Source organism: Oryzias latipes, chromosome 3 (genome assembly GCF_002234675.1).
Source record: "Oryzias latipes chromosome 3, ASM223467v1".
Lineage (NCBI taxonomy): Eukaryota > Metazoa > Chordata > Actinopteri > Beloniformes > Adrianichthyidae > Oryzias > Oryzias latipes.
The window spans coordinates 30,273,452-30,295,147 of NC_019861.2; the positions used below are offsets into that span (position 1 = coordinate 30,273,452).

Consider the following 21,696-nt stretch of genomic DNA (forward strand, 5'->3'; position numbering starts at 1 on the left):
TAAGAACCCTCGAGTTGGCAGAGTTGTCACCCCAAAATATTAATCAAATCGGTGACCTCGCTTCCCTTCCACTGACTGGTCTCAGCAGCATCGTCCGCCATGGTTGATGTTTATGTTCTCGTCCCGCCTACTTCAACACAGAATGATGACGTTTGCAGCGTATCGATGACGTACGGGTCGGATTCATGTGACCTGGCCGGTCAGACGGCGGTCGCATTAGAAAAGATCGGATACGTGTCGGATTCAGGACCACATACCCAAGTGGCCTGGGTTGCATTTGAAAAGATTGCATACGTGTCTGATTCAGGACCACATACCCAAGTGGTCTGGGTTGCATTTGAAAAGATCGGATCTGTGTCGTTCAGACTGTCATGAAAAGATCAGATACAGGTCGCGTAGGGGCATAAAAATCGGAATTGCGTCATTTCAGCCTGCGGTGTAAACGTAGCCTTTGTCTCTGCTGAACTGACAGGGATTTCAGGGGGAAACCGGAAGTAGGTGGGACCTTCACAATAAAAGTCTTCGGAAAAAAATACATAATGCAAACATTAACACTGTTTTTTTAGAATTTTCTTTCACATCTTAAACATACTTCTTTTGAAGTTAAAGGCATTTTCAATCAAAGGAAATGTTAAAAAAAACAATTAAAATGGGTCATTTACTGTTACTACAACCCAAAGGTCAAAGGCTGTTTAACAGCAGCTATGTTGATAAGGTCGCTGCACAGCAGATGTGTCTGTATTCATCTTCTGGTTTTGTGAAATGATGAAACATTAATCTGCTGATGCTTTGAAATGATCCGCCAACAATGTTTATCTGCAAACGATAAGTGGACAAAAAGTCGGAACGTGATTCAACCAAACAATGAGTCAATAATTGTTTGTAATAACAGCAGCAGGTGTATCAATACACATACAGGTGCATCCATCAGTGTTTATGTGATGGTGTTTGCCATAATATGAAAGAAAAACTCTGTGTTTACTAAAGCAACTTTCTGTGATTGAATTTTCTTGTGTTAACACCAGAAGAGGAGCAGATTTAAACTTTCTTAAGGTGAAAAATATTCCCACCTGACTGATGATGGTTAATAAAAAGTTCAAGTCTCTCCGACTTTCAAAAAAAGTCCCAATGAATTGAAATAATACTGCCAGGGTGTTTTTCTAAGAAATATATTCTAATCTTAAAATAAATATATCCTTTTGACTGAGATCCCCAGTTCTTTACAAAACAAAGTGTGTTTATGCATATCTTTATGCAATTTAATACAAAAACGTATTTCAGACTTAAAGTGTGACATTTCTGTAATATAAAAAATATATATACTGAACGAGAAACATTGTACTTGTTTGTCATCTGCTTTGATTGATAAGAGTTTTCTTATCAGTAAACTGAGATTACCCTGGGATTTTCCTTGGTTATTCTTCAGCACACATTTGCCCATAATTCTTGTTCAGATGAATCCCACTATCACCCCACATGGACGACAGAGAAAACTTCTCAAGAACTGTATTTGTTTTGACTGAAATACTGGGTTTGTAATAATTTTATTACCATAAGCAATTCAAAATTTTAACAGCTGGCAGTCACCAACTACAGGTTTGCAACTATAAAACAAATGTTTTTTCCTCTAGGAGAGAAGGGGAGATTTGAAACTCTACTAGTTTTCAATTTCCTAAAAAGCTATACAACTTTTTTGCCAACTCAAGTTGGTTTTAGACCTGCACTTTATATCTTTTTTTTTTAATTAATCCAAAGCTATGTGTAATTGCACATATCAAAATGATAACTTATTAATTATTTTCAAAACAAACTAGCAAAGACATAAACCTCTAGTTGGACTTGTGTGATGCAGATTAAAACTGCTAAAATATTGTTATTTGTCTCTAAAGGTAAATCTGTTTGTTAACATCTACAGCAGAAGGTCTAAAGGTCTGATGTGCATTGTGCAGGGTCGAGGAGGCACTTATCAACACTTGGGGCCTGCTAAAATAACTTAGCAGATGTGGTGTTCAGTGTTTTGGCGACAGCAGAAAATGACATCATTAGCTTTAAACTAGGCCTGCACAATATCTTATGGGAACTTGAAGTATTTCACGGATCAAATAAATCCATTTCTGCATTTGACCAATCAGATGGACCCTTTCACGTTGTTGACCATTCAGATGCTCGCCTCCTATGTAGGCTAGGGTAATTTGGAGTATAATTTAAATGATGTTGACTCTTATTTAAATCAAACTGTTGCAGTGAAATGGAAATTATGTTTTTGGTTATTTTGCTATTTATTTATGTATTGAAAGTTATATCGTTATCACAAAATTGATCACTAATATCGCAAATCGCGAGTTTTCCTCTTATCGTGCAGCCCTACTTTGAACTGAACCCAGTCTTTTTTGTCTTTGGTTGAAAAGGCTGAAAAGATCATTTGTCGTTTTACTTTGCAAGCTGGGAAGCTTTCATCTAAATACCCTCGGTGGTGAGAAACCGAATGTGAGAAACACTGTAAGCGTATGTTGCTACAGAGCTGACTTGGAGAGTTAGGAGTTGCCTCCAGCCTCACTCTGCTACTGCAGATACTGACCCTGTGGGCCAAGTTTTTCTTTTTTTTCTTGAAGCTTGTGACTGAAGCAAAAGGGTACATTAAAGTGCAAGTAATGTGTACTTGTGTGTGATTGTGGGAAAGTCCCACAAGGCCTTTTAGCCTCTAAGCCGTCTGCCTCCATGACCCGCCACACAGACTGACAATTTATGTAGCCGACGACAGCTCCCCCTGATCGTAAGCCAGGGCAGGCCTAAAGACCATTGGCAGCACCACGGGCAGTCTATAAAACAACCAAGGAAAAATCACATTAAGACTGCAGCCGGGCGTACTCTGCACTCCACCCGTTGGATGAAAACACCTTCCGGACTGCAATATTCATGGTGGCTGCAGCCACAAGAAGTGATGTCTGAGTTGCTATTGAGTCAACTGGATCACACCGGCAAAGTAATGAAGGCAGTTTCCAAGTATGTCTGCATCCTCCAGGTTTGTCAAAAGACAGGATGACCAGGGTCACACCAGAAAACAGAGAACTGAAGGAAGACAAATGAGATAACATTCACTTGTTCTACGCAAGTTCAGCATGCCAGTGTCTGGGTGTGCATGTTGATGACAAACTAAAATGGTAAAGTGTGCAGTTATTGTGTTGTTGTTTCTTCTACCAATAAATTACTGCAGTTTCTTGTTCACACCAAGAAAAAAACACAAGGAATTGTTCAATGCTTCAGTGCACAGAGAAAACCAAACAATTGCAGCTGAAAAAATCTCAATGTGAGTTTCAGAGCATCAAATTGGCTTATAGGTAGGGTTACAAGCAGAAATTCTTAACAGAAGAAACGCTCAACCCCATTTCTGTCTGCCCCAACTGAAAAGTGAGATACACCAGAGACATTTCAAAAGAACTGAGCATTACAACTGGTGCCTTGCCGGCAATGTGTGCTAAATGAACCACTATTTATCATCCAGCAGCACATTAGACCTGGCTCCAGGCCTGTCTTTCAGTTCCTCTACTACACCGAAGTGCTCCTCACCTTCCAGCGTCACTAAACAACCTCTTTAAAGTGCCACGTAGCAGTAAAACATGAAGCTCCAAGATGGAGCCAAGATAGAGTGTTGATGTGAGGTGGTGGGAGCACTGCATCTGCCTCCGACTGAGGCTTCAAAGAGGATCGCTTTTCACACATGAAATAAAGATCTCAGATAATCTTATAGCATAGCAAAGACGATGTGACACGCTCCCATTTATGGTGGAAAGGGAGATGGGGACAATTTTCAGGCAACGTCTTCATGCCGCAAGTCACAGCAAGTGAATATCTGGATGTCATCGTCAAAAAGATAAATCTGCTTTGTTTTTTTCTATTTTTTTTCTTACAAAGGAACTACCACCAGGCTGATCACTAATTCATGCATTTTGCTGAATGTGCTTAACCAAACACTTCAAACTACGTCAGCGAACACCCCTAAAAACAGCTAATCCTCTGTTTTACAGTACTTTTTCATACATTTAATTAAAAATGTCTTCTCCAGAACACACACAAACCTTAAGGTGCTGTCCCGTAAACCGAAGCATTCTTTTTTTGTTTTTGTTATCTTTAGTTGACTCTTCTTTAAGAGCAAACGCTTTACAGCTGAACAGCATTATTACCAGTTTAGAGTGTGGCAGACATGACGAGAGGGTTTTGATCAGATAGTAATACTTAAAAGGAATTACATAAAGATCCTTCTTCTATGAACGTTAAACACTTAGTCTGCCTTGATTTTACTCCCATTTAAGTGAGGCGCAATATCTCAAATGAGTGAGAATCACCCACATAATTAATGGACCATTTAATATCCTTGATCTCCTGTTAAGTAATGAGAGCCAACATATAATTTGACGTCTCAGCTTCAAAGGCGGACACCTTCCCGGCAGACTCGCCGGCCCCGTGCCTGACACCCTTCAGTCACGGCACACCCGCCGTTCTTCCTGCACCCCGGGAAGGAAATTATAGCTGTGGACTTGGGATCCATCACCAGGCAGGTTTGGAGGAAGTAGCTCTATGATTAAAGTGTGCATGGTCAGCAACATGCAACGCTGAAAGGGTTTGAGGAGTCTTCACATGCCAGAGGGCTCACCGTGTTAACTCCAGTTCACAACATGGGTCATGCAGAGATTCTCCACACAAACACGTCAACACACCCAGAAATCCTTTCATGTGGAGGAGGAGTGGATCTTCTGTACTTGTGTAAAATATTCCCAACAATGTACTGAATGTCAAACCAGAATATTTGCATGTGTGATAGAAAAGGTGACAGAGATGCAATTCCGTCACATCTTTTTTCTTTTGATTACTTACTTTTATTGTGGAGATAGCATACTGTCACAAGTATTAGCACTGCTGGTCATATTACCTTCCTCACATCAAAGCCTTTCTCTGAAAGGCTCAGTGGAATATTAGCAGAGATTTATAGGCCTCATTTCAATACTTCTGAAACATGCTGATATCTAAAGTAATCACCTTCCTAGTTTTTTTTTTTCTACTCCTGTGTGTGAAGTGTGAAGTTTGCCAACACTGATGACATTTATAAAAGTTTACACCAGCTTTGATAAGCTTTTACAACTTAGACTCTCAGAAACTAAATCCTACCTGTGACTCAAGGTGAGGGCCTTTTTTAGTAGGTAACAAAGTGCAATCGCAGCCGTTGACATTTGTAAGATGGCATATCAAAGCTTTATGGCGCCAGTAAGGGACAATAAAAGGTGTCAAAATCAAGAGTCTACCCTTTTTTTCAAAATATGACATGAAGGAACTGAAGATTCAAAAGAATCTAGTCCAATAAAGACTTCCTGTGAAAATGTAATTGTGGTATGTTGGCCTTTTTAGCTATTTCATTAATTTCTTTAATATAAAGAGAACATTTTGGGCCACAGTAACATTGATATTGACTTATTTGTAATCAGGAATAACTCCACAAACCTCACTTCAAGTTGGAGAACGACAAATGCCGAACTTTGAAGCCGACATTAATAGTCAGGATAACACATATACGGTATATATAACAGAATCAATCGCATAGCTTTAGTAAACAAACGTGAGTAAACACTTTTTATAGACACTATTGGATCCTGTGATTGGTTTTTTTATTGCACAATCACATTTATAATCCATATCACAAGGGCAAAAGTATACATATTAACATCAAAAGGAAATCCAAAGCTCAAAAAGAACTGCAGGTTAAATGTTATAACAGTAAAAGAAGTCATATCTTTCCAATAGGCTAACAAATGAACATCGTATCCATAGTATGAGTTTTCCTTTCCAGTACAAAAGTCAAGCAAAGAATCCAGAAAGAGTTCAAATGTGATTGGAGCCAGAATGAAATCCTTCAAACATGTTCACTTCATGAACTCCACTTTGGGAACCTTCGTTCTGAAATGGAATCTGTGGTTTGGAAGAAACAGAGATGACCAATTTGCTCGGCCTGGTTTTATAGAAGAATCCTGCCTGCCAAAAGCAACAAATCACTACATTATGGCCTCCTCTGCTGTCCACAAAATGGCATACTTCATCTCCAAAAACTTGTATGGTCAGTCAGACCATTCAATATATCACTCTTGCTGAAAAGAAATGAGTTTTTTGCGAAAGCTTTACCCTCATTTCAGCATACATCAAGCATTATTGTCAAAAGTGGGTGGAGTTAAAGAACAAATGTGTACAATATCAAGTGTTTAACTACTATATTGGGTCTACAGGATACGAGTATTTATTCAAAGCATTCGTTAACTAGAAGCCTGTCCCAAGTGTTGCAAAATGTGTGAAAAAAATTATCTTCATCGAGGATAGAAAGTGATAGGCACTACAGTCATTTTCCTAAGGACAAATAACACAAAATATATATAGTATTTAAACCCTTTGGCTGAGTAACAAACTGGTTGTGCCTAAGTTCATCATTGGCGTCAACATAGACGTTTTCATGGATATTTGATGCATTTTTTCTTGTTTTACAAGGATGGTAACATGACTTTTATTACGGGTCATTTATCTTCAGAAAGAATTTCAGTTAAAAACTGCAGTAGAATCTTTTACCTGGTTTGCGTGATCTAATCTAACAGTTTATTTAGTTTATTTAGTTTAAAGCAGCAATTGCACGAAACTGATAATGGGTTTTGCTTTTATCTGATCTACCAAATCACTTCTGCAGGTCGTATGGGGAGCCTTACACGTGCATCTAACCTCAATCCAGCCACTACGCACATGAAAGCAAAGCTGCAGATGAAAAGATGACAGAAAATCTCATCTCTATAATCCGATTTGCACAACTGCTTCAAATAACAGTTGAAGGTAACAGCCGTTCAAAGGCAGTTATTCATGTATGTCACTGAAATCACCAGCAGAGCACCAAGTAATACTGTACATAGCAGTTAAGTAAACCTCTGGTGTGTGAGATGGGGCTGACCTAAACACCAAGGTGACCACATTCTTTCTGCCGTCTAGTGCATAAACAAATTCCTGCGCACACACACACACACACCCTGGTTTAAGCAGACGTCTTGGCAGCCTCCAAAAACATCACTCAAATCTGACCTTTTAACTGTGGACTTGTAATCTCTGTAATTACAGAGAGTGTTTCAACTTAGCAAGTAAACATAGTAGCAGAAATAGACACTTCAACTACTATATACAAGTGTGCTGGTGCCAGCGGCGCAATTCTATTCATAGCTGTGTGGAATTAGTGGCTTGTGTCACAGCTCACTATAATGAACCTGCCATGGTTTGGGTTACACAGTTGCAGAGGGTGGCTACACTTGACAAACAATGCTTTTACAGGTAGAAAAAAAGGAAAAGTCATTGAATATCTTCAAGATTACAATTACAAAGAAATGAAGATGAGGAAGTTCTGGTATTTTATGTTCAGAACTTTTACAATGAGCTAGATTCAAGAGTGTCAAATTGAGCTTTCAACTTGCTTGAACTATGGATGACTGAAAAACTATACTTGCAAGCACCTTGGTCACAATGTCCATACAAAATATTCAAGCATTTGTCCCGAAAAGACAGATTTTCCAGATTCTACAGGTAAAACATTTAAAAAGGGTGAGACATATTATCAAGATCCAAGTTTTAAGAGCAGAATTTACTGAAGCACAGAGAAGATGAATATAGAGCATAGATGTGTTATTTGAATTAATTTAATTAATTGATCCAAATTGTGCCTCTAAAATCGTGACACGATCTGAACTTTGAGTTTTGTGATCCTAATTCCGACCAGGTGAGTGAACTCTTCAATTCAGTATTTAGTCTTTTGACCATCACACATTTATACAGAACTGCACCTCCTGACAATACCTGGTTGCCCGTGGGAGATTTTTTTTTAACTTTTCCTTGGTTATTGGTTTGAGTTGGACATTGTTTTGTTTTTTCTAACTTAATACAGGAAACTTGCTACACTTTAGGTTGTGACTTCTTTGTGGGTCACTAGATGATCTCTCTGTTTTTATTCTGTTATTCTGATGTTCATTCGCAACCAAAGATGTTTCCAGGTGGACTAGGGTAGGCTATTTTGAAATGTCACATCTTGATTTTGTTTGGTACACTGTCTGGACCAAACTGTCTGGAAACGTCATGCAGCGACAGCTACTCATGCAAGTAAAACCAAAAGAAAAAAACTCTTTTCAGGAAGATCAGAGGTTACTTGTTTGGTCCCAGCAAAGTTTAAGCATACTTTCAAACTTACTAAATAAAGCAGACTATCAGAAGAAACAAACTCTGGTACAGACTAAACAGCCTAATGTGAAAGAGCCTTTACAGCCCCACAAAGAAAACAACATTTAAGTTTTAAATACATCTAGTTGTACAACTGTATGCCTTAATAAAAGTCATATAGTCACTTATCTTAAAAAAAAAAACAATCCAATTAATTTCCTTCATTTGGTCAATTTATATTTGTTTTCTTTTTTTTAATGTTGGATTAATCTTAAATATAAATGACTTTTTAGGGAACAGAACTGAATCTTTCCACTGATCATCTACAGTAGGATGACCTCCTTGGGTTGTGGCACATGTGGAGTATAAACACAACAGCGAAAGATGGCCTTCCTTTCAGACGGGCTGATCTTCTGTTTAGTTTATGTTCAACTAAAAACATCCCCTAACAGACAATTCAGACCGCCTCTGGGTCGGGCGCCACCAGAAAACCTGAATATCTCTGGAACCTCCATCAGGGAGCGGCACAATGCTCTCCAACCTTTGTTTATTTAAATGCACTTCCTCCATCCCCTCCACCTCAGGTGGCCTTCAAGGTCTGGTCACCAAAACACTAGACAATGAGTACACCAGTAGGACTTGATCATTGATGTTTCCCTCAATCCAGTTTGTAGGAAAACACAATGGAGATAAATTCATGCTGGGACTCGGTTGCCAGCGATAAATGGATTTGTATATTTGGATAAACACATGGGTAATGTGTGTTCGCATACTTAGAGTGTCTCTGTGTTACTCAGCATGCGTGCACCTCAGCATGTGCACACTCATGAGAACTAGATAACAGTTTAATGCAGATGTTGATGTTGTCCTATTTGTGAGTCACTTTGAGTGTTCATTAAAATTATTCAGCTCTAACTGCACGGGCCAGAGCGCAATCCACAGGGGGACCCAATAAACAAACAAAGGAGAATTATTCAGGACTTAAACACTTAAACACCCACTTCAGCAGAGCCGTTTAAGTGGGTGATTAAAATGAGCACTGTGCTTCCTCAAAAAGCTCAAAACTACCACAAGGACCTCAGTCACCCACAGTTTCTCCCAGACCCACAAATTGGCATTTTCTCTATCCCCAAAGTTTGACAATGTAATTTTGGAAATGTTTTATTTATTTTTTCCACAGCTTGAAAGTAACTCTCAAAGGACTGAATAATAGAGTTTGGATTCAAGTGAACAGTACTCTTGGTGGAAACCAAATGTTGAACCACAAACCCTACTTTTTTGTTTTCACCAAGATTCTGCTACGTCTAACTCTTCTAACACTTTTTAGAACAACTTGCTTTAGAAAAAAAATGTTTTCAAAAATACATAACTTTTTAGGAGAAGACAAAATAAAGAAGACAACAGTTTTTTTTTTTTTTCTGAACAAACGTTTTTTCCTTTGGGAAGGTGTGAAAGATGTGAAAGATTTTCGTCAATTTAACCAGATTTGCCATGAACCAAAGAGAGAGTTCATTGAAATGTCTGTTCACCTTTCGGCAAATCCCTTCAGGGGTCGCCGTAGCGTATCAGCTTTCACTGATTTGCACAGCTGATTTGGCAGAGATTTTTAGGGAGTTGATTTGAATGTGATTTCGTAAAATTTTTGAATTTAAAAAAAAAAAGTTAGAAAAATGTTTTATTTGATAGTGTGGTGTAACTATTTGAATATGTAATAGTTAGAGGACCAATTTTCTTTTTAGAGATTTCTTTTTCTTCCTGGTCGGTGGTCATTTCAGTCCAATGCCCCCTCACAACAAAGTTCCTGTGACTAACATTACCCTGCAGTTTGGTCATTCAGTGTAGTGTAAAAAGCAGACCACACTGTTAAAGATGTGAAGGTTTTTGACACACCCCAACCCACACACACTAACTAAACTGGACTATCCTGGTTTTAAAAAGCAATAAATGTTTGAAATTGTAGTTTCTGGTCACAGAGGTTGCTCAGGGAGAAAACAAAGACGTCGCTGCTCCTTTAAACAAAAAAGGTTCCTGCTTCTGACTCCGCTCAGACCAACATACCAAAAAAAATCAAATAAAACAGAATGTAAAGTTTTCTATTATTGCAATGTATATCTGCAGCTCAAAAGTTGTGCAGCCGGTGCAAAGTTGTGCAGGAATGAATGTAGAAGTTACTTTTTCGACGCTTCTGAAGACGATTCTGTCTCTAAAAATGGTTTAATCCATCATAACAGCTCATGAAGCTTGAAATTGTCATGGTCTTTACATATATTAATAATAATTGTTCTTTTTTTATTCTGAACTAAAACCAGAAAGGAAATTGAATGCATCAAAACCCAGCCCGGTTTCAGAAAATAAGAGCAGAACATCTTCAAAATCGCTTTTAAAGTCTTTAAATAAATGCCAATCTTTAGCGTGGAACAAAGACGACAGACACTTTGATCAACAGCCCTCCATTGCTCCAAACCGAGCATATATTTGGGGAAACAAAGCACAATCTCAGCTGCTAATCCCCTGAGATTCCGAGTGCATTCCCGTAGAAGCATTTGATCTCTGGAGTGCATCCAGACAGCTGACTCCAGATGTACTGCACACTTGCATGCACACGCATGAACAGATAGGCGCAAACATCAGTGGTCCACTTCAGGCACTGATGTGCCAAATAAAGGTTATTTCTGACGACATTCAGTCACACCTGGATCAGCAGACTTCAGCAGGTAAAAAAGGCTTTTACAGTCAAGTTCTTGGTATGTGAAACATCAGAGTTATTGTAAAACAGATGCTGTGATCCTATTGCTTTGTTAACAGACCTAAAGACAGACAAAAATGATAGACTGTCAACAAACCCCAAAAAGTGGATTAAATAAAAATTCCCTAATCAATACAAATACAATTTCACTTTTATCATTAAAGCAATATCTTGGTTTTTTTTCTAGGGTAAAAAGATGTACTCCTCATTTTTGTTGTCTCCTTTTGTTTTTTTATCTTTGTCTTTCGGCTTCTACCTTTAGGGGTCGCCACAGAGTATTCATCCACTCCTGTTGTAAGCATCCTCTTCGCTCACCAACCACCCTCTTGTCCTCCTTCACAACATCCATGATCCTCCTTTTAGGACCATCTTCTCAGCCTCTTTTATGGTTCTTTCAACCTCAGGGACCTTTTGCCAACATACAACCACATTTCTTAGTTCTTATTCTTAAAATGTGTAACGACATTAATGAAAGACCCACGTTTGTTCAGTTTAGATCATTGACTGTATATGAGAACTGGACCAAGTGAGTGTGACTCATAGAAAATGGCTTCCTTCCAGTTCCAACAATGAACTATGTTTAGTCTATGGGGTTTTGGCTTCTCAGAGCCAGCAGATACATTCTATTTGAGACGTGACAGGGGAAGGGTGGTTCAGTCCAGTTCTTGTTACAGTCAATAGTTTAGATCAATAGTTATGTAAAAAAAAAAGGCAGCAGTAAAGAAACAAATTTGGTATTTAAGTCTCACTGACTCAGGAACCTGGCAGTGGTACCCACCCACTCCTGGATGCAATGGCAGTCAATAGCACCCTAATTGTTCATCAAGGCCTTGACCCTTGTGCAATCCTAGGCACTGTAACGTTGGGAATTGGGTCATCTAGACCCACTAGACAGTGCTCTGAACCTTTTTTCTTCAATGATTTGTGATCTTCACTGATGTCCATGGATTATGGGGGCGACAGTGGCTCAGGTGGTTGAGCGGGTCGTCCAATGACCGAAGGGTTGGCGGTTCGATCCCCGCTCCCACCAGCCAAAATGTCGTTGTGTCCTTGGGCAAGACACTTCCCCTCCTTGCCTCCAGTGTGGCTCCACTGGTGTGTGAATGTGCATGAATGTTCCCGGTGATGGTCAGAGGGGCCGTAGGCGCGAAATGGCAGCCACGCCTCTGTCAGTCTGCCCCAGGGCAGCTGTGGCTACATCAGTAGCTTACCATCACCAAGTATGAATAAGGAGTGAATGAATAATGGTTACAATGTAAGCGCTTTGAGTGTCATGAAAAGCGCAGATAAATCCAATCCATTATTATTATTATTATTATTATTATTACATGAAATCTTTCCACCTTTATCCACCTTTGTCATGGTAGGAAGAACACATCAATGTAAGGGTGGGGTCATCTAAGATAGCACAAGGCCTTAAAGGACCCACTCAGATGAAAACTGTGCTTCTGGTGTTTTTGACATGTTCTTGTGGCATATTTCTTATGATGGAGAACATATACTGTACAGAGAATTAAGCTTAAAACTGCATTTGTGAGCATTTCTTTATTCAAATTGTTGTTAATAAAGACGCAAAAATGCAGACGCAAAAATGCAGTTGTAAAAAAGCTTGTAGCTGTGATGCAGAACCTCCAGCTGCAGGCCATAACCCCTGCTCTTCTCCATTCTGATGCATCCACTTGTAGACCACTATATTTATGTTCATCTTTTCCTCGTCTGAGCTGGCCCAAAACTGTACGCCTGCATAGCTCCAATATTGCTCGCACCAGTAATGTTAGCTTGGGGTTATGGGGGTGTTTGTAAGCTAGCGCAAGAGCTTGAATACAGAGGGATGATGGGAAGTAGGAGCAGGCTTACTCCACGTCAACAGTCCCTGCCACAACTTACTCAGGTGAATTTCGAATAAACGCAGCAGAAACTATATACCGTTGAAAATTACAGCTTGTTTAGATTTTGGCTAAAAATGACCACTGAGAGCGCTTTTAAAATAGATCGAAAGGTGGGACTTCAAGAAACAGAGCGATTTACATTAACTGAAACATTTCTATTCAGCTTTTTGGCAAACGGAACACATTATTTTAGCAAACTACCTACACGGGACCCCAAATTCACCATAGATGCTGATGTCAGCCTGAACCCTATATGTTCTCATGAGGAATTAATACATTTTAAAAAATCACGGTGCCCCTCTATGGCCAGATGCTATCCCTCCCCCCACTAACTGGGTCTTTTCTTCTCTTTAGAGTGTGGCTCTAAACTTTTTTTTTTCTTCTAAACCTCTTCAAAGGGCAGCACTGGGCTCTACCCCCTCGGTCCCCTGGGACCACAGAGGGAGCAGATCCTGGTGGGAGAAGGCCATACGTCACACATCACGCACAAGAGGCCAGCCGGTGGGAAAAGAAAACGCAAAGAGGGAGGAAGAGGAGCTTGTGTTTGAAAGGTGCTTTAAGATTCTGGAGAAAAAGGCTTTCTGAAAAACGAACAAAAAAGAAAGAAAAAGCTCAACAGTAGAGGTGAAAAAACTGTCCCTTCAATGGGAATGCATTTAAAAGCTTTAGGACACATTCAAAAGAGAAAAATCAAAGAGCATTACAACCAACCGTGCTGCAGGGTGTGTGTGTGTGTGTGGTTGGCAGCAATCATCCTGCGAATCACACATCCTGTCATCAAGTTTACTTTAGCTTTTGTCTGCGCTCCGCACAAACAGGAACTGTGGGGACAGGGGCTTGAACAGACTGGACGAGAAGGGGGTCTTTCAGGCCACATATTAGGCAGAGCTTCGTGGAGGGGGCGGGGCTGCCGGTGTCACTATAAACACCCCCCCTTACATGGCCCACATCAAATATATTCTCATTTCATCAAGCCAAGGCCACCGAGTAAACGCAACAAACAGATGGAGGATAGGAAGGAAGAAAGGAGATGAAGGGCAGGAAAATGTGTGGAGGGGGGGGGGGGGGGGTAGAGAGGAGAGTCACTGACATATTGTTTCTGCAGAAAAAGGCAAAGCAATTAAAAAAAAACAACCTTTAAAACTCAAATTTCGACATTTTACAGACATTTCTGGCCCTACAAAACGGGTTGAAGGGTGGGTGTGAGCTGCAGGGAAAGCATGCAGAGGCTCACATGACCGGGATCTCATGTGTTGAGAAGCACAGATCCACCTGCCCACAACACTCACGCACTGTCCACCAGACATCTGACGACAAAACCCATGAACGGGAACACAGCCCTGCCTTCAAAACATGCCGTCAGGCCTCCAGGTCTGCTCCTCTATCTCTGTGCGTGGACCCAATTCCATCTCCAAAAGGCCCACAATCCACAGCTAATGTGAGCAGCAAAGATTGGCAACTTTCAAAGAAGGCTTGCTCCAATTGGCAGCGTGTATGGCTAAGATTGGATCAAAAGAATTTCAAGTGTAAACTTCCCACCATTGACACCCGACCCACATTCATCTGGACCCCGTTTAAACCGGCAAGGGAAGATTAAAGAACAACAGCTATGATGCCAGGTAGTCCGCAGAACAGAGGCACCTTCAAAGTCCGGAGAAAGCTCGCATTCTCTCACGCGAGAGCTCCGCTTCTGTCTCTGACAGGGTTCAGACCTCAAAACCTCTTTCTAATGAGCTTTAAGACTTGCTGTTAAAGCTATAATATGGCCAACTTTTTTTTTTTTTTTTTTTTACGATGGGATAATAGCGTTCATCTGGGGAATAATTTATAATTCGAGATACTTTCAGCGATCTCTTTGATCAATTCCAAAAAGAGAAGAGAGTTAAGGGTTTGGACGCATTCACTAAGTGCTTTGGAAATGCTGGGAGCTCCACTGCTTAATGAAAGTCCACTTAACGCAAATATGAGCCGAGGCAAAAAATTTAAAACATGTAATATTCCATGGAGTAAAGGGGAGCTATGCATTTTCAAAATAAGAATATAACCAGAAATCAGGTTTTATAGACATGAAAACACAAAAAAAAAAATGTCATACATGGCATACAGTTATTTAAGGTGAACCATCGTCACTTCTTTTAGTTTAAATCTCAACCTGCCAGCCACAGCTCTACATCCAAACCCAAAAACTTTCTTGTTGTGGAGAAAAAGTGCCTGAGTGAGGATTGAACCAAATTATTGAGTGTTACTTTGAGGATATTTTGATTTCTAACTGTGTTAAACTGGTTAAAGAGCAGAGCTAGCTAAAAAAAAAAATTACAGTTTTAACAATTCTGCACCATTTGGCAAAGTTCTTATTTAAGCTCCTTTTGAGTAAGAAGACATCCTGCGAGTTGCATCTTGAAGGCTTAAACAGACTTTTCAGAATTGTCTGTTATCTAACTTTTAAGAATGCCACCAGCTACACGTACTGAAGAATCGTTTTTGCCAATAATCTCTCATTTACACCCATGTCTTCCTTGCGTGTTAATCATTTGGCATAACACGACCTTTGCTCGAGAACGGCTGCGTGCAACAAGAGCCGTTTCTTAATAAGAAAAGAAAGTGACAGGGAGAGGTACAATAAAAATGTGTTTACTACATCAAGCGGCTAAATGTCACTATGGATTCTAGTTCGCAAACCAAAGGAACTGTCAAGCGCTTTCAAAAGAAACTGCCATACGACATCAGAACAGGAAACTACAATGAGGTGCCTCGGTGTGTTTAGAAAATGCAATAGATCCTTGGGTTTTTTGGGCTGTGTTCAACAAATAGATGCATTTCTTCTCAAAATGTCTGGCTGGTGGGTGGAGGAACTGATTTCCCTTTTCTCTTGATGGGCTTCAGTTCCTCAAACATGCTGCCTTTGAGGAAAGGAATCTCAAACCAAAGAGGCTTAAAGGCTCCTCTGAAGCGATTCCAAAGGATTTCCCCACTTGACAGCAACAGCAGAGTGTTTACCGTGCAGCCAAAATACAAAAACAAGCGTGCCCTCCAACATTTCTCAACAGCCCTTACAATGAACACTTGTCACCAGACTGTCACACAGCAATGCTTTCAACTTTGGTGCAAACATTGACTATATTTTATGGAAAGCGGGTTCCTATTATGACCAAAAACAGGCAAATAGCATTTAAACACTTTTTAAATAAAGTTTTATAATTTTGAATATAAGGAAGTGGGATTTACAGTTTAAGATGTTGGCACTTTTGGGGACCCTTTCTTCGAGGTAATGTTGATTACATGGTTATTGTTCGTTATTTAATGTATGATACCTCAATTGTCAATAAAGTTTAAAAAAAAACTTTGGGGGACCCTTTATTGCTAATTGGAGAACAATCACACTACAATAAGGAGAGTTTAACCTCCTCCTTCAGCAGACAAAAGGGCTGAAGAGCTCCAAGTGTTCAAGCATCTCAAGAAGAATTGGTGGCACTTTTAAAAACGAGGGGGCTTAGTCCGCTTACTTACCCGCGCAGTCGAGCTACTCTTGAGGTGACAGTCTCGCTGCTCCAGTCTTGAGCTGGTAGTGCAGTAGTATTTCTGCTTTACCAGCCAGTCGTCGATTCCCTTTCTCGCCAAACACGCGTTGACTACAAAACTGTCCCCTAAAATTAAGACACACATAAGAGCATCCCAAATGAACAGCTTTAAAAGCCACATTTCATTTGCAGAAACTAGTCTCTTGGTTCAAATCAAAGTCGAGTAGAACTCTCGTTTGTTCTCGTGTCGTTCACAAACTGACAAAAAGAATTCCTCCGAATAACATGAAAGTGGATCACATGATGAAGTTCAGTTGTTCGCTTACCTTCTGGACTCTCTCTGGGTTTACAAATAGCCGCTTGAGAGACAAAAGAACAGAGAATAAAAATTGTTGCTCTCTTGTCTAACTAGTGTTACTACTGATAAATAAATGTGTTGCAAGTATCAGAAATCTTACCATGTTTTGAGTGCAGTTTACCCATTTCTATGCATCGAACTGGAGTTAAAAACCATCCGAAGAATGTAATCCAAAGAAGAAGAAAAAACGAAGTAGGTGAAGATATCCAGACAGAGAAGCGTCCGTGGAGACCAGGAGCAGACTACTCTGACTACAAAACCGTAAGACTGCCGAACCAAAAGCGAGTCTTTGATCCGGAGCGCTGGTGCTGACAAGCGCACGTCAGGCTGTGCCACTTCCGTTAAAAACCTTCACAATAAAAGAGTCGGTACTGGAGTGTTCGAAAGAGCATGTCATAAATACGACCTATAATTAAGGATTTAAATGTTTAAATTAGATAGCTTTTAACTGCTTCACCGTGTTTAATTTGGCACAAAACACTAACACGAAGTTCCTGCTATTATGTTACGAAATGAGTTAAATGAAATTAATACAATTTGGATTATTTCCGGTGTAGCACGTGTTTTATATGTTTAGCTTGATGCATCTTGGTCAACTTTTCCCCTCTCCTGTTTCTGGTAAAAGCACCTAGGAGGTGTTAACAAAATCCTACTTTTAACCGCAAAAATGTAGCCCTTTCCATCTCAGTGCACGCAAATATGCACACAACTCCGCGGAAAGGGGTTTCGAGCGCTCACAAAAAAGGGGGACTTCGGGTTTCTATTTGGGGGTGTCAGCAATGAGCCTCAACGTGCAAATTCTCACGTTTTCCGCTGGACTGGATTTGTCTCCCCCACCCCTGACCTCTTTATGACTGATAACCCCCCTAAATCCACCAACAAATTTTATTTATTTAGACTATCGAGGCTTTATGACAGATTACTTTGGTCATAAAGATGATCACATGAAATCAATGACTGATTATATTCCAAAAAAATGGGGTTTTTATTCTCATAAACCAGAATAATTGTCTTCTCTGATGAGTCTTCTCAGGTTAAAAGCAAATTATGAGGCTGCATGCTCAGTGCCCATCTCTGGGGTCTCTGACATCAGAATAAGGATCTTATTGGACTGAGGCAAGAGATGAAAGCATGCTAAGATGCTTTTGATCTTTTCAAATACACAGTATTAGACAAAGTCTGTAGTCCCACTTTATGCCTGGCTGCCAGTATCATAGTGTGACAGCAATACAGTATAACACGCTATGGTCACATTGCCAGAAAACACAGTTAAGGTGTTGTGTTACCACAAAGATAAAAGCTCTAAACATCCTCGGTGTTAGATGAAAGTTTGATGGAAATCACACTCAATAATTCTTTATGAGTCTTTGCCACATAAGTTAGCAATATTATTAAAATAAAGCCAGACTAAAATAAGCCACACAAAGAACTTCTGACTGTTTTTGTTTAATATAAAGAGAACTGTGTAATTGTTTCAACCTAATTTTGTCCCTGTGACTCAAAATAATAATTTACAGGTTGCTATTTTTGGAAAATGATTTCACCTTAAGTAAGTAAAAAAATAAATGTTAAAACATGACTGCATCACCTTCTACACACTCTTCTGTATCCTGAACAATCGGCCCACATTAGCATATCAAAAGGACGTGTTCTGCCAAAAACAACCTGCTGTTTTACATTAAAGCCAAATTTAAACTCATAACTTTGAACGATGTGTTCTTAAAAATAATTCACATTATTGTGTAAACCTGTCTTCAACCAGGGAATGTTTGACAATTGTTCTGTTTTCTAAAAAAAAATTACACCAACAAAAAAAAAATACAACCACTGTAGGCCAGACCAGATTTGTTTACGATAATGGAATGAGGAAAAAATGTTTATTCTCATAACAAAGAAATTTAAATACCATCTAAATGTAGTAAAACGTCAAGTGTACAATTTTGAGCAACACAGGAGATTGTTTGAGGAAAAATAATAGCAGGAGTTAGACTTTTAAAAACATAAATAGATTAAAGACAAGTGCCCAAGAATACTGTAACTTTACTTATGAACATTCCTTTAAAACCAGAATAATTTCTTGAAAATAAAAAAGCTCACTACAGAAGAAAACACAACAGCGGTGTCAAAAAAAGGAATGAGGGAGGGTAGATTGAAGACAGCTGTGTACAAACTCTTGTACCCACCCATTTCAGTCTGCGTTGTGTTAGTGTCATGTTCTCCTTCTTAGCACTGATAAGCTATTAATTTTACAAAAAATCAAAGCCAAAGTAAAAAAAAACAACATGGTAAAAAAAGAAAAACAAATAGTTTAAACTGAAGTTTCTGCACAATGCAATTAATTTCACATATTTACCCTCATCAGCAATAGCCTTCCTATTGCTTTGAGTGATGTCATTGTGGCTAAAAAAACAGAAAATAAGTGCAAGTGTTCTCCTCCATCTGTCAATCTGTGAGAAAAATAGCATTTTAATTTTTAAAAAAAATACAATATTTTTTGCTTTTTCTTACTTTAGTGCCGTGTACCCAGATCTTTCCCTTATACTTATTTTTAGAGTATACTTTTAGAATTTGTGTCTTCTTCTCAGGCCCAGTTTTAGCCAGTTCCACTATGGTGTGCAGGTAGAATATCAGGGGCGTTGAGGTCAGGTGTGCTGAGAGTTTGGGGCGTCATACTGTATCTCTCCAAGCCCCAAAAAGCTTAACAAACCATGATCATGTAAGTTCATCTATCCATTTATCCATGTCTTCTCCTTTGATCTATTTTATGTCTTTAATAAGTTTTACGTTGAACACTATAATCCGGGTTTGGGACCAGCACAAGCAGGTCTAGTGCCCTGTTGACGCAGTGGCTCAGGCAGCTTAGGCGGTTGAGCTGGTAACGATGGACAGGCGACTCGAACCCCGCCCCCCCAGTCAACTGTTGCTGTGTCCTTGGGCAAGACACCGTACCCCTCCCTGCTCCAGTGATGCTCCACTGGTGTGTGAATGCGTATGAATGTTCTGGTGATGATCAGAGTGGCCATAGGCGCGTACTGGCAGCCACGCCCCTATCAGTCTGCCCCAGGACAACTGTGGCTACATCAGTACCATCTTCAAGAATGAATGAGGAGTGAATGAATAATGGAAATACATTGTAGGCACTTTGAGCGTCTGGAAAAGCGCAGATGAATCCAATTCATTATTATTATTTTTCTTTTAATGCCGGTATATTTGTTCGTTTGTCCGTCTCTTTGTTCATCTTGTTTGTTTATTTGTTATTGTTTAACTTAAACATTTCTTAGTTAGTTTTGGGTTTTTAAATTAGATCACGTTTGGGGGGGGCAGTCACGGCATTTGGAGGGGGGGAGCGTTTGCATTTGCCTATGTTTATATCTGGCTTTGCTTTTTCTTATGTTTCGTAGTACACCAAAAATGTGTGGTCTATACCCGTCACCAAATATTTGCATTCTAGACTAACTTTATTTTTCTATTTGCCTTGGTCCCAATCTGACTGCTTCAAAGAAGATGACAATTATTGTAATTTGATGCACTGATCCCAAACATGGAGCTCATATTGGAAGCCTGTGGATTGTATTCAAAACATTCAATGACTTATGTTGGGGCAGGGTCATTAATATCATGGCTCCACCTGCCTTAATATGTAAGAGACATTAGTCTTTGCTAAATAAACATTGACTTGCTGAACAGCCCACAAATGCTTGACTCTACAGGGAGTAGACCAGCTTTCCTCCCTCACTGGTCACTGGATTGGCTAAAAGTAAATGACAGTCTCATTAAGCTGAAATAGTGATCGTAATACCCAAGGCAACATCCTACTTTCGCTCAATCACAAGTGATAGGCTGCAGTTGGCGAAACCATTGTTTGCGCCTCAGCTTGAAATGACAAACTGCGTCTGTGGCAAGGCTGACAGGATTGGGCTGGTTGAAGCTGATAGCAGAGATCACTAGTCCTTCCTGTGGTGGGAGTTACAGGGTATGACTTTCTTCTCTTCTCTTCATTAGGTATTCAAGTTTGCACCTAATGTGAAGATCACCATCGCCACTCAACACGAGTCCAAGCAGTTCAAAGGCAGCTCTGCTTGGAAGTGTGCGCACCACCCCTGGAGTCGACGGGCGCTGGGCGCCTGCAGAGTGCTGGGTGCTGAGAGCTTGGGCGTGTTTGGATCAGGGACTGAATTTTCCTCTGAAGATGAGGAAACGGTTTATGGCACTCTCCCTTGAGAGTGTCTCCTGCTCTTTGAAGCTCCTGTCTTGGTGGCTGCTCTTATCTTTGGGAAGGGATTATTTTATCTCCTCCTGTTCCTTTCTTTCTCTTCTCCCCCTTTTTCTTACTCCCCGATAACTCAGGTCTGCTGAAGACTTCTCCTTGGAGATCATCTCTTTGTGCCCTTACTCTTTCTTTCCACTCATTTCTAATTTCCCCTTTACAGAATTAACTCAGCCATCTATCCTTCACCACCCCCTATCTTTTGCTTTTGTTTTCCTCTGTTACACCCCTCTTTTTCTTTTTCCCTGTCTTCCCTTTTCCACACTTCCAACACATGACAGACTGTGTAATTAATGAGCATCATAAACCTCTCTTTCTATTAGCTACCCATTAGTAAACCTGGCAAGCCTGTCATTTTGGACAAAAACACACAGCTCCTTCATTTGATCCCCACATCAAAGCAGGAACCCCACTGTTTTCAACTCAATACACTAATTGTGTCCTCGTTCTGGATGGGGCTACACCCCCACCATTTCAAAAAAGCAGCCAGTGCTGAGTGTAGATAGTAAAGAGAAGTACAGAAGCAGAAAGTATTGATTATATGGACCTAAACTGGAAAAACCTTCAAACTGGAAAAAATTACCAGCCGTTCAGAAGTGGGCCCAGGAGTCTCCATGTCTGTTCATTTTTCACACCACTTCATCCCTTGTTTTACTGTAAACACGTTTGCAAATGAGACATGTCAGTGGGCCTGAGGC

The 21,696-nt window shown here is 40.0% G+C and overlaps 1 protein-coding gene across 2 annotated transcripts in view; it reads right to left on the bottom strand.

Moving 5' to 3' along the window:
• nkd1 (naked cuticle homolog 1) overlaps nt 1–17,038 on the bottom strand; it is a 37,274-nt gene extending 20,236 nt beyond the window's left edge. The window contains exons 1-3 of one of the 2 annotated variants that reach the window (XM_011493638.3): nt 16,832–17,038; nt 16,700–16,732; nt 16,363–16,499 (exon numbers count right to left, since the gene is read on the bottom strand). In XM_011493638.3, the coding sequence (XP_011491940.1) occupies nt 16,363–16,499; nt 16,700–16,732; nt 16,832–16,856 (195 nt within the window). In that variant the 5' untranslated portion in view covers nt 16,857–17,038. The remainder of the gene's footprint in view (nt 1–16,362; nt 16,500–16,699; nt 16,733–16,831) is intronic. The other variant, XM_004067494.4, reaches the window with a different exon arrangement.
• Between the last annotated feature and the right edge of the window lie 4,658 nt (nt 17,039–21,696).